The sequence below is a fragment of the Corapipo altera genome, unplaced genomic scaffold, assembly GCF_003945725.1.
Source record: "Corapipo altera isolate COAL_440 unplaced genomic scaffold, ASM394572v1 60935, whole genome shotgun sequence".
NCBI lineage: Eukaryota > Metazoa > Chordata > Aves > Passeriformes > Pipridae > Corapipo > Corapipo altera.
In genome coordinates, this window is record NW_020885003.1 from 276,818 (window position 1) to 290,558 (window position 13,741).

At 37.5% G+C, this 13,741-nt stretch overlaps 1 protein-coding gene across 5 annotated transcripts in view; it reads left to right on the forward strand.

Annotated features, from left to right (window-relative positions):
- MCC (MCC, WNT signaling pathway regulator) overlaps positions 1-13,741 on the forward strand; it is a 184,968-nt gene that overhangs the window by 43,556 nt on the left and 127,671 nt on the right. The window contains exon 1 of one of the 5 annotated variants that reach the window (XM_027667209.1): positions 4,170-4,813. The exons of 3 other annotated variants lie outside the window; for them this stretch is intronic. In XM_027667209.1, the coding sequence (XP_027523010.1) occupies positions 4,757-4,813 (57 nt within the window). In that variant the 5' untranslated portion in view covers positions 4,170-4,756. Of the gene's footprint in view, positions 1-4,169; positions 4,814-13,741 lie in introns of those variants that run through there. One more of the 5 variants, XM_027667210.1, reaches the window with a different exon arrangement.

Here is a 13,741-nt window from a genome sequence, read left to right on the forward strand (position 1 = left end):
TCTGCTTCCAAGTTTAGCCCTCATGTTAACCTTCTGAGTGCTACTATTTTGTCCATGGAAATTTAGACTTTGGTACTACACCAGTGTATTTTGTGCAAGAATGAGAGGAAAATAAAATTGTACTCAAACTGTTTGTAGTAGATTTGCAGTACTTGAAGATGTAATTTGTTTGTGTATTGGATTGTGCAGGGTGATGTTTTAACTACAGAGATGATATTGAAACAATCAAGCAGAAACTAAATGCTCAGTGGACTTCAATTAGTTGCTTTTCAATTACAGAGCTAATTAACTAGAACCAACCGAGAAGGGCTTATTTCATACATCCTGGAATTGTGATCAGCTAATCGTGCATGTTGCATGCAGAGTGAAACTGCTGCTCCGAAAATGGCGCACAGTATGATGATGAATATATGACACATACATATTTAATAGATAATTGCTTTTATGCTGTAGTTTTCACTCTATGGCCGTTAAATCAAGGAAGGAATATTCATGTGTGCCAAGTGTCACACCTGCTCCAGTAACTGTAAGTAAATAGACTGTTGTAATTATTGAGACATATTATGAGGGAAAAACCTTGTAAAATAACTACTAAATAACTGCTAATGTTTTCCATATTCTGTGGCAGTTTCAAAAGTAAGGTGAGGAGGGCGACAGAGTTGTGTCTTGTCCTGAAAGAATCCTTTTACACCAGGTGATAGAGCAAATCTTACTAAATGATTATTCAGATACAATCAAAAAAGTAAAAACCCACTGTGATTCTTGGACACATGCCAATGTTTCTTCCACTACAGTTTGATAAGAGTAAACAAATGGAATAGAGTGGCCATAAGATTATTAAATCAACAATCAGCAAACTGGCAACACTAATGGTTGTTGCTGCATAATTTTGAAATTATCTTGGGAAGAATCAGTGCAAATGTGCTTATCTACAAGCAGTATGTGCATCGTAAGTGCTTTAGAGGTACAAAAGGCAGTAATGGATCAGAATGCACTGGGAGGGAGTGGAAGCCCAGGCCAGTATCACTGTCTTGACAGAAAGCGTTTGGTGGATGTTGTTCCTGAAAGCCTCTGTGACAGAAAGGCTTGTCCAGCTGCTTGTTACCCCTTTTTTGTGTGTACCATAGTACACACTGAGGCATCCACTGAGACCATGTCGTCCTGGACTAGGAAATGTACATCTGTAGGTTAAGAGATTCCTCTTCCCATACCCAGATCAACCCCCTCCCTGCCTATAGAGACTAAAAGAGAAGGCAGGAAAAAGGCTGAGAGCAAGGAAGCATTGCTATCCTAGGCAAGGAGCTGAGGCAGGGAGAGAGAGAACGAACTGTACGCTGCCAGACAAAACAGAAGGACTGAGTCCAAAAGGCACCTCTCTCACTGGGTCACAGGGTGGTCTGTTCATTTCCTGGCAATGCAAAATTAGCATACTTGAGGTTTTCCTTTGTTTTCTTTGAAATCTGCCTTTGGCACAAGCCAATGGGAAAATATACTTTGGCTTCAACAAAATTCTTAGTACCCTGCTATTGTATTAGGTCACTTACATGTATTTGAAACTGGTGAAACAGCCTGCAGACAGCTGGTCAAGTCTGTCTGGGAATTTAATTTTGTGATGTAACATTTTCATTCAGTTAGTAAATGGACTTGGAGAAATGCTAGATGATAATGACATTTCACAGAAGAACAAGTTCTATATCTTCAGGTGCTCAGACTATGTTCTTGATGCTACTGTTTTAAAAATGTGATATATTAGTAGCTATTTTAGAAGAATTATTACATTTAGTCTTAGCTAGCCCTCCTCAGTAGTTTATAAGGATTCTGAAACAAGCATTGCCAGTCTTTATCGGTTAGTTAACAGTTGATGCTTTCCAACTGAGAAATGTGTAATCCTGTACCACTCAGTGCAAGCACGCAGGTTTGAATGGGAGTCAGCTGGGGTTCAAGTAAAATCATTTTTCATCAGAGTTTGGTTTAACCATTTCATTCATTTGCACATGGATTACAATTAATTTTTAAATTTTAAATAAACTTTGTTCTGAAAGTACCTGCATGTATCTTCCATGTTCTTAACATATCTGAAGCTGTGAATTCTGCTGTTGTTTTTCAGTCAGTCTCTCTGTCTCTTTCTACCATGTTACTGTATAGAGTAGAAAAAAGGCAGAAAAAATCCTGTGCACCATACGCGTTTACAGTGGATCTAGTTCAGATCCAAAAGTGTCCTGCACAATCATGCTTGGGATGCATCTGTGGTACCATGTGCTCTATCTGCTCTGTAGGATGGCTGAAATGTCCTGATCTGCCCGAAATAGAAAAACAATGGCAAGTGAAGAAAACAAGTCATAACTTTTAATTTCTGAATGCCTCTTCACAATTGGCTGGGAAGTATTTGGCAGTATAGGGATACAGTATGGGAAATGCAGTGTATTGAAGCCATAATTAATATGGACTTTCCTTTAGAAAAGGGAAACCTTAGAACTTCATTCTTAGTAATTCTGAGCTCATCCCGCAGTTGGTGAACCTGTGATATATGTGACAGAATTGGACAAAGATCAGAGCAGAGCAGTTTATAAAGGGGAAAATAAAGTTGACAGGGGTAGTGATGCAAAAAACCAAAAAACTCTCACCCCTGTTTGTGAAGGCATAATTTTGAAAAGATAAAACATTTTAAATTTATTTTATTGGCTGCAGGAATTTTTGAACTGAAGTTGTGGGGGTTTTTCCTCATCTGTGAAAAGTGAACTAAGTGACTATACAGTGACTTGTTTCTGGGCATAAAAACCTGTTAATCACATTTCAGTGCTGTGGATATGCTGTTCCATACTTCAGTCTGTAGTCTGGAGGAGTCTGCATCTTCCTGGCTTCCTACCCACTGGAGGGGAACAGCACAGTTTGTCCCAGCATCACCACCCATCTGCCAGCAGAGAGCAGTGCAGCCCGTTGCTGGGATTTGAGGGGCCATAACTGGAAACATGTTGGAAACAAAGCAGATGAGTAAAGAGGAATATACACAGAAGCACTGGACGTAGAGACAGAATTAAATGTGAAGGTGGGACAGGGACTCAACGAGGAAAATAATGAAGAATGGAGGCGATGCAAGGTGGGCATGTAAAGAGCAAGGGAAACCCCAGGATGCAGACTAGCTAAAGCAAACTGGAGACCTGGAGGATGAAAGTCAAATGTCTTGTAAAGAGACTATGGCTTTCCCGTTACCCTCCAGAGGAGTGTTGCAGTTCCTGATGCTGGGCATGGAGGAACGACAGGGACCCAGAAAGTGCTACCGCTTTGTACTATCATAGAGCAATATCCGTGTGTTTATCTTGCTTCTTAAGGCACTTTCTGTATTGTCATTGGGATGAATTATTCCTGTGTCTGCACGCTGATACTAATCTGTGATTAACAGAGGAGAAAGAAATAATCACAGTATAATTTTCAAAATGCTGCATTTGGAGTGCATTGTTTCTCATGCAGATGTTTTTTACCAGGGTGCAAGAACTGTGCCACAGCTTGTGTAGCATTCATTTCTGTTTCTTATATTAGGGTTTTTTTTTCTTAACTAATTTGACACTTTAATAATACATTGTATTAATATGATAAGATAAATTTCAGCTGCACAGTAGGGTATTTCCTACTTCTAATTCCAAAAGTGCATCATAATCCAGCATCACATAGTGTGTGGGGCTGCCCCTGTGTTTTAGGGGATGGAAGAAAGGGGACAGGATGCCATCAGTTCTTGCAATGGGTGCAGCATGTCCACAAATCCAGCTTGTTAAGGATTTTTCTAGATTTGTAGTTGAATATTGAAAGCAAATGCTTTTTTCTCCCCTTCTCATAGCATCTCCTGAACCTTTTGTAAAATGTCAGTCTGTTATGTAAAATCTGCAGTGTTCTAATGGTGCTTTCAGGCTTACTGTGACCTTTTGAAATCGTTACAACCCCAGTTTTCCTTACTTAATTGCAGACAGGAATAGGGAAATAGGAATCCAATTTATTGTTATCCAGATGGTATTTCCTGTTACTTAGCTCTATAGTTTTCTGTATAGTAATTAGTATGCAGAAAGCTGAAGAGATGCTGTAGTTCCAAAATGAACTCTCTCTAGCTCTCCCTCCCACTTGCACTCTCCTTTTGGTACCGCCCCTTCCATGCACTCTTTAGCCAGCAGCAAGACAGCTGTGTTTGATCATAAACCACTTAAACTCCAGGCTCGCTGGCAGGGGAAACTTTAGCGTGAAGTGCAACACTGGTTTCTCTCGGTGAGGGGAGCTTTCTTCTCTTTTCCTTTCTCCCTCCGTGAACACTGAAGACTGTAGCAGCGCTCCCTTCTTTTTAATTTCTCTGTGGACTTGTGTGAAGCTCATCAAATTTTTCTGAGTATATTCAACGGCATTGGGAGATGCCCTTCAACAGAGCTGTGGAAAAGAGCAGAATAAAACAGACAACAGAGATGAAGCACGCCTTGGAAATGGACTAAGATAGCCCTGAGGTCCTGGTAAGCAGTTTCTTCTCTGAATTCTCTGAGCACTTCACAGTATTAACAAGTCTCTCACAGCAATGGATTGTCTGTGAAGTCAAAACCAGTTTGGCTCTTTTAGAAGATCTTGCATCATTAATTTAAACTCTCAGTGTGGAGTAAAAATGGCTGTCTAGAGCAAAATGTGTCAGATGGAAAAATTTTGGAGGAGAAAGTATTGAACCAGTTGAACAAAGCTTTGAAGCATTGAAATCTGCAGAAATCATCAAGCCCTGAGAAGTCTAATCATGAATTCTGGAGTTGCTATGAAATATGGAAATGACTCCCCTGCAGAGCTGAGTGAGGTAAGCAGTTTCAGTGCCCTTCTTTACGCTTTAAAAAGAAATGCTCCCCTTTTGAGCTTTCAGTCTGCGAGCAATGCAATTAAAAATTAATAGAATGTGTATCTTGCTATAACTTGCTGTGCCAGTCAGGAAATGACCTGAACTTTTTTGCTGCTTTGCTCTGAGTAAGTGGTGAAAGGCAAATGGTTGCAACCATGTAGAGACATTTTTCCTGTTACCCTGCAGCAGTGATTGCCTTGCCTCTGAGAGCTGTGTTTATACCCAAAATTTATTTTTGTGATAGGTGAAATATGGGGATCTCAGCTGAGATTAAGAGATAGTAACTAATTTAGGAGGGAAGTGGAGTGAGTGGAAAACGACAAATATTTTTCAGTGAGACAACAACATTGGTAGAAGTGGTGTTTGCTTGTATTTAGCCAAGGTAATACTGTTTCTTTAGGTTAGATGATTTAGATTACTTTCCTTCCTTGCCTAAAAGAAAACAAGTCATGGGAAACTTTCTGCTTTTCCACTGGAAACCATAGTAAGCTCTTATTTCTCATAGTTGTGGGTATGTTTTTTGTATGAAATGACTGTGTGTGTGTTTTTAATAAATTTGAAATTAAAGCCATATCATATGTTATGCAAATGCTTAATAAATATTTTAGAAGTGCCGTATTCGATCAGTTACTGAAATGTCTTGGATGTAATCCTTATGGGCTTTACTGAGAATAGCTAATTTAGTTATGCTAGAAATCTCAAGCTTTTGATTAAGGTCATTTTGTAGGAAATTGAATCTCCAGCTGTCTTGTCCCAGTTTAAGTGAAATGCTTCTCCTTCCCTTTTACCCATTTCTTTGATACACCTTTTTCTGTGACATATCCTTAATATGTTTGGGTTTTTAGGAATAATAGATAGGATATGATTGGCAGAATCTGAGAGTTAACAGTTTCTGGAGTTGATTGTATAGAGAAAGGAGACACTGAGGTATAGAATGGAAAATAAATCTGTAGGATAATGAGGTAGACAACAGCGTAGGGGGAAGCACAGTAAATATGTGAGAGCTAAGGAAGTGCAGTACCCTGCCATACAAGAGGACGGTAGGTTTGTGACTAGGAAGTTCTGGAGAAAAAAATTTCATATGTATTTCTTCTTTAAGTAAAAAGAGTTCAATTTCATTATTTCTGTATTTTTCAAATTGTTGCTTAGAAATTCTGTATTGGTGATACAGCATAAATGGGGTTCATAAACTCAGCATAAAAGCCTGGGTTACTTTTGGTTGGAGTTTCTGGCTGTGGTGGTATTGATGGCCTGATGATCTCTGATTTCTATCCCCTCAACATTTAATTGTCAAGACTTTGCTAGATCACATAGATCATGGAGTGTCTAAAAGAACTGACACTTGAGTCAATATTTGGAGCAGGCAGTATTTATTGGTAGCATTGCTACCTTGAAATTACCTATTCATGTTTACTTCACACATCCATCAAGTAGGACTTTTGTTTTAAGAAATACCTTTTTACCTTTTTCTGTCAATGTTTTAACACAGGAAATATTGAAAGAATTCTGTGACTGTGCTTTTGTTATGTTGTTTGGTTTTTTCCCAACAAACTTACTTTAATACTTAGTTTATATTTGTACTGTAGTGCTACAGGTGAGTTAGAAGTAGGCTGCTTTCTGACTGCAGACATACCAGGGAAGAGCTTATACTCCAAACTTTCCCCAGGTGCTTATCATCATTCCTTTGCTGCTCACCTTCATCTTTTGCAGTTTGAGCTGCTTGTGTTAGTGAACCTTAGCCTGAGTCACCCATAAAAGGCTGGGTCAACTTCAGCACTGATCTTGGATAAAACTGTGTTTTTAGTGGAACATGGAGGCCTTACAGAAATGTCTTATTCCACCTCTCAAAGAAGAGATGATGCACTCTGAACTGCAGTTGGCTGCTCACCCCAATCATTATCTTCTCAACCAACTCCCTGTAATTTTTACACTTGTTTTTTATGCTCCTTTTCCTATTGGTGACTGGTATACTGTTGTGCTTGCTGTAAGTGAAGGTAGAAGTGCCTGAGTAAAGGCTGTACCTGTAGTTGATATATTTGTGTTTCTCATCTCTTCAGCATGCTCTTCTCCTTCTTCTTCCTTTCTGGCTGTATCTTCTGTATGCCATGTTTATTTTTGATTAATGGAAGACAGTAGCATTTTGTTCTTTTAAATGATGGAAAAAATGTGGAATTGGCTACAATAGGAAATTGATTAAATAAGTACTGGCTTCATGTGTTTTCACTCACACTTCTATCTCTACAGTTAGCTCAAATTTTCATATTACAGTGGGCTGCTACCACTGTACATATCTGAATGGCGACTATGTTAACAGACCAAGAAAGACTATGATTCACATTTTGCACTGTGAGGTTTGGTGTAGGTGCCTTGATGTCTTTATCTCAATGTGTGGAGCTCTAGGCATGAAACTACTGTTATTAAACAGGAAAGCTACAAAGCCCTAAAGATATAGTAAATGCATTCTTGACTGGATGCATTAGACAAAATAGAAAATTAAATTATTGCAACTCATTCAATTTGTATTGAAACTTTCAACTTGAGATTTATATCTTTCTTTGGGAAATGGGCAAGAATTAAGGCATATCTTTTTTTCCAAGACACAGTGTGATTGTAGAAACTTGTATGTCATTGATGATTGCTGTTCCTAAATTCTTGTTTGAGTAAACAGAGATCTTGATAGTCTTTATTTACTCCCCTGCCCCTATCCAAAGGTCATCCAGAAAGCAGAAAAAAAACCAATCTGATTTCTGTTGTTTCACTCAGACTTCCACAAAACTCATGCTCTGTGGTTCCATAACTCCGGAGTTCAAAGTGTTGCTTATTCATACTTGTGCCCAGAACATGTTATCCCATTTCTTCTGCTCTTTTTTCCTTTCAGGCTTCTCTTTCTTCTGTCCAATCTGCTGTTTGCATAGTAGATTCAGTATGTTGCAACTCCATAGAGAAGTAGAAGAAACATTGTTTTTACATAGCAAGGTGGGTGTTAGGTTTGGTTATTTGTTTGGGGTTTTTTATATGTAAGATGCATTAAGACAGGCAAATCTGTAAAATCTAGAATTTGTAGATGACTCTTGCTGTAGTCCATGAGAATGCACAACAGGCTTTGGTAAATAGGTAACAGTGGCCAAAAAAGACCAGTGCTATTACTATGAAATGGGCCTTCACCTGTCACTATTTTGGCTTAACGTGATTCACAGAGCTTGCCTTTAAAGCTTGATCAAGGATGCGATTTCTATGCATAATGTAATACCCAAATTAAGAAAGCGCTCCTTAGATCCCTTCAATGTTTTACACATGCAATTCTGAAAACCTTTAATGTAATCCTAAGGTATATTTTTAAAGCTAACATCATGAATGTTACTGAAAACATGTGCAAGTTCAGAGCCCAGAACTGCAGACTGATTTGTACATCCTTAAAAATGAAACTTTATGTCAGAATATATATGCTTTATACATATTAATTTGGTTATTCTGCAGAAAGAGGTGTTCATCTAGAAGAAACTGGATTGTCTAATATGTATTTTCTTCCAAATTGAAAGACATTATCTGTCTTTAAACTCCAGCATTCTGAGGATGTATCCTCTACATACTAGCTTTGTTCTTACATGCTCCCCTTGCCATCATTGTGGACATGGTGTGCTGAAGTAGGGAGATCTGTGGTCTGAACTAGTACACCTCTTGGACTCAATGTGTCCAGCAGTTATGCCTATGCCAAGTTCTGGGAGAGTTAAAATTAGTAGTGCAGGAATGTGAAGAAAATATAAGTTCTGGGCCTAATGATATTTTTCTCAATTGTATACTTAAGGGCTAAATTGTATCCTTGGATTAAAAGTCAAGTTATGTCCTTGGATATAATTTTCATTAAAGTGAGCTTTGTGAATTTGCTGGTAGTAAGACTGTGCCTGAGAGATTTTGTAATGGTACTATAGTATTGCAATACATTCAGCATTTTAGGTGCAGCTGATTTGTATAATGTTATTGTTCCTTGTGTTCTTTTAGCACTTGCTGCATGAGTTGATGGTGTATAACTTCTGGAAAGGTTGTATTATATTCTGCACAGCAAAATTAAAAGATGGCATGCTGCTTTAGGTGCATACTTTATACTTTCTTCTTTTTGTTTGGAGGTCAAGAGTTTAGGGTACTGATATCCTGGCTTACAGCATTAGGTACAGTTGCATATTCTTTATCCCACTACATTGACTGGAATAAACAGATGGACTATTTGTTGTGCAGAAATTAGTAACTTGTTTGTTTGTTTGTTTTAACAATAGGATGTTTAAAATTTTGGGGACGGGAAGGAAAGATAGGCTTCAAAGTTCATATTTGTGTAGTAAGCAGAATAGTGAGTTCATAAGAAGGATTTCACTAAAATCTTCCATAATAATTATTAAATGTCTCTGGTAATACCAGATGTGAAGAAGAGAGAACCAAGTTTTAAAGGAGTAAATTTTGACTTTTTAATAATTTTACAGTAGGACAATATTGCTCTTTCTTTTAAGATTTTGTGTTGTTTTAAGATTTGTGTTCCACAGCTGCTCTAAAATACACTCTGATGAAAAATACTGTAGAAGAAGAATTACAGAAATAAAAGGGGCTGCATGGCTTGAAGTTAGATACATGAGTTCAGTGAGTAAGTCTGAGGGGAGCTGTGGGAAAGGTGGGTAACCAGCAGAAGAGCAGGATATCAGGCAAAGTCTTGCTGGCAGAGGAAGAGTTCAGCACTGGCCATCCCCACCCTGAGGTACTTTCCTGTGTGTGTCTCTGTTCTTTTGAAACAAGCACCAGCTTGTGCTGTCACTGTACATACGTGTGAGGAAAGAGCACTGATGGAATGGGAAAGAGGGTTTTTGTTTTATTCAAAGCTAGGATTAAATCTCAAAATTTTGCTTTATCATCCTGGGTTTGGTAGTCTTCCCACTAAGAAAACCAGTGAGTAAATGTCACCTTAATATTGTGACTGCTTCCTGAATGGTCTCTGGCCATGCAACAAATGTGCCAGTATATTTCTAATACCTCTTGTGAGCAGATAAACACCATATTCTACTGCAATTCCATCTCTGATACAGAGTATAGCCTTGGCTGTCAGTGTCAAAGGTGTATGTAAGTTGTAACATAGAACGCTGTACTGCATCTTACCAACAGAGAAGGTATTATTTCCCCGGTTAGGAGATGTTTTGCAAAGTGTCATAAATCCTCATTGTTAATCCTTTAAAATACTGCAGCCTTGCAATAGAGAAGAGTGGAATGTGGTTATCAAACACCAAATGTGGCATATATTCAAATTACTTTAACCTTGAAAATGTTGCATAACTAATTTCTTTGGTAAAACCAGACAAACCAAAAAGGTGGACAGTGTTTGTGAACTGCTAAAGTCTTAGAGAAGTGGGCACAGCAACCCAGTATGCTTAAATCAAAGTATCTCAAGGAGAAACTTTCTTAAATGGAGTCTAGTGGAGAGCTGGATAAAACTTCCATCTGAAGGTAACAATAACACTGTAGCCTTACAAGAGTTTTCAGTTTTCTTGCATCAGAGATGCTGAGATAAAGTGTGATCTCTCTCCTCTTTCCTGTTTCAAATGGGCTTAATGAAGTAGTAGTCACTCTTGCAAACCTGACATTTTCCCAAGCAGTCATGAGTCATTAGAGTGAAATATAATTACAGAATTTAAAGTCAGTGTGTGTCTCAGTTACATTGATGCATCTACACTAACTTGAAGAAAATATTTCAGTGAGAAACTTTAATGGACATGCTCCTTGATAGTGACCATCAAGTCTGAATGCAACTTTTAGATTGGATACACTTCTGCTCCATTTCCTAGATCTGCTATGGATTATTTATCTTTTTGAAAAATACCACATATTTTTATAGTTTCTTTTGAAATAATATGTAAAATATTTAGGTGAAAGCATACTTTGAAAGGGGAAGGTCAGCTTTTCTGGATTCTGTTGGACATCTATGGTTTTTTAATTGGCAGATTTGCTGGTATGTTATCAGTGAACTGTAATGCTGATTTTAGGAATATGGGATAGAACATGGACATGAATCCATGGTCAAGCTGAGGGTATTCTGGCATGATCAATGCATGTAATTTACAGTGTGCATGGTATTTCCAGTATAAAGAACAGAGTGACTTCAAATACAATGGGTTTTTTTCTGGATTTGTGTGAGCTGCTTATCAGGCACAGAGTGTGTTCCAGGCTTGGATATTATTAAATTGAAGCACTATAAAAAAATTAGTCAAAATGCCCAGACACTGTCAAAACTGATAATGCTCTTCTGCAGCCTCCTGATGAAAAAAAGACAAAAATTATGTAACTTAGCTGCCTGATACTTTAATATTCCTTGCTCCTAAAAAATGCCTCATAAGGCATTTTCAAAAATGCCTTATGGGGTGAAAATCAGTTAGGACAAATGTGTCTTGTGAAAGTACCATTAACAGTGTATTGGATTGCCTAATTGTTTTCAGAGACTTGATGTTTTTATTCATAAATAAAAAACTTGTGTTGGAAAAGTAAAATGTGGTTTTGTCTTTGATCAGGCTTGGACATACCAGAAGGTGTGTGGGAACAATTACAAGATTCTTCATTCAGAAGTTATTTTTGTGTCTTCCTCTACAATCTATGGTTTTGTAGTCTGTAAAGGAACACATAAACAAAAGCTTCTGAAAGAAGAATCCGCAGATTGTAGGGTTAATGTTTGCAAAGGCAGAAGTTTCTATGTTGCATGTATATGTGAAGAGGGGACACAAACTGGATTGGACACCTATGGTGGGGTGTCATTACATTTTTGTTCTGAGTACTTTGATATATGATTGAAAAGGAAATGTGTTCACGTCACTTCTGGGTATTTTCCTTATGTTTAAGTTTTATTGTCTTTATGACATTTTATGTTACCTCTTGTTGCAGGTTTTAGTTGTGATGGGAATTTCTGCTTCCTAAATAACATGGAAAAGCTTAATTGAACCTTTCTGTTATATGTAGTAATAATATACCAACTTATGTGCTCTCTAGGGATGTATGATGATCTCTGATTTCAAAGATTCTTTGTGATAGAAGGATGGAGGTCTAGTGGGGGTATCTGATGCTGATAGTATTTTGATACTGGGGGCAGTGTTCATTACTCAGTTCAAAGTGAGGATTTTCCATGTAAACAAACTGTTATAGGAATGATGTATATTTTCTGAAGATATGGATTTTTACTATCTCTAATGAATAGGAATATTCATTAAGACTCTGCAAATTGGCTTACATATTCCCACTGTGTTTTAACTATACATGAAAATTTGTCGCAGGAATTAAAATATTGACAGAAATCTTTTTAACCCTGCCAAATTTAAAGATATCCTGAAAGAAGTGGTTTTTTTCATTATGCTTAGATTTAGTCCACCTATGTATAAAAAGAATGCTTCATTTTAATACCTGGTTATTTGCAGTATTATTGGTTGCATGCTGAATTTTGCAAATTACCCCCAATAACCTCTGGAGAATTTTGGAAATACTTCAGAAGCTGGATTTTATTGCAGATTGTAGGATATCACTAGAATGTAATACATCATGAAGTAGAAATTTGCATCAGGATTATGGCCATCTGCTGATAACTGAAATGCGATACTGTCTTAAAAATAGGCCATTTATACATTTTAAAATGTGAGGCTATTTCAATGTTTCCTAGGTTTGTAACAGCACCTCTAATTTCTGATCTGCCAGAGCAACTTTTTGAAATGTTTCCAAAAAGTAAATTGTTTTGTCACAGAGATAGAATTATAATTGTCAACACAGAACTGATTCACGGTTGTAATGACAGAGAAATATAAGATGGTTACTATGCTGTGTGATAAATGCAAAACCATTTCATTGGTGACTCTGTGTCCTTCTGAACTGTGTTTAAAGAGATTTGACTGAAGCTTGTGTAAAACAACACAAGTGTCTACCTTGAGAAGTCTATCCTTTGCACACTATAAACACAAATGTACCATTTGCTTGCAAAGACATTATGTTATCTGACCTTCATCTACAATAGGCTGTGATAATCCTAACCCAAAACTGTGCTCTTTTGCTTCCTGTCCTTCAGGAGGCCAAATGCATCTAGTTTGATAATCTTTTGAACTTTGCGTTCTATCTAAATTCCACAGCTTTCTTACCCTTAAGATATTAGGTAGGAGAACATGGTTTGCCATTAACTGTAGTTGGGACTCACAGTGCCATTCTGCAAGGAGCAAATCGGCTGTAACATCCTTCCTTTGCCCAGATTTGTGTACTTGAGATGAGTTTTGCAGCCACATGCAGAAACCACGGTGGTTATTGTCATCTGCAGGAAAGACCAGGTACCCACTTTAGAATGGTGTACTGAGGACTGTCCTTTGCTGTTCTACATGCTTTACCTTTTTTTTCTTTTTTACATTAGACATAAAACATTTTTGTTTTACATTACATCTGCATGAGGTAAGTTCATTTTTCCACTCATCAGTCTTTTTTTTTCTTTTTTTTTTATACACAGCACAGTACAGTATAATTTTTTCAAGTTACTGATGCTGATGTTGTCTGATTTACTGGCTCAGGTGGTTCTTCTTATTTAAACTGATTTGCAGATGTCCTTTGTTCTTTTTATTTAAGCTCATGGTGGTCTACATGTTCATCAGCTGTTTCTTTCTTTTTGTGTATTTTGTATAATCTTATACCTGTAGGAACAGATGACTCTCTCATCCCTCCTACAAGTCAATGTTCTGCCACGTATAACTCACCTCATGGAAGGTCTGGCCCATGCTAAAACAAGCATGCAATTTCTTTCCATGAAATATGTAACTAAATTAAATCTTTGAGGGAAAAATTTCTCTCTGCCTGAAGCATGTAGGTGGCTGCTATATGTAAAGGACAAAAATTGCTAACAAT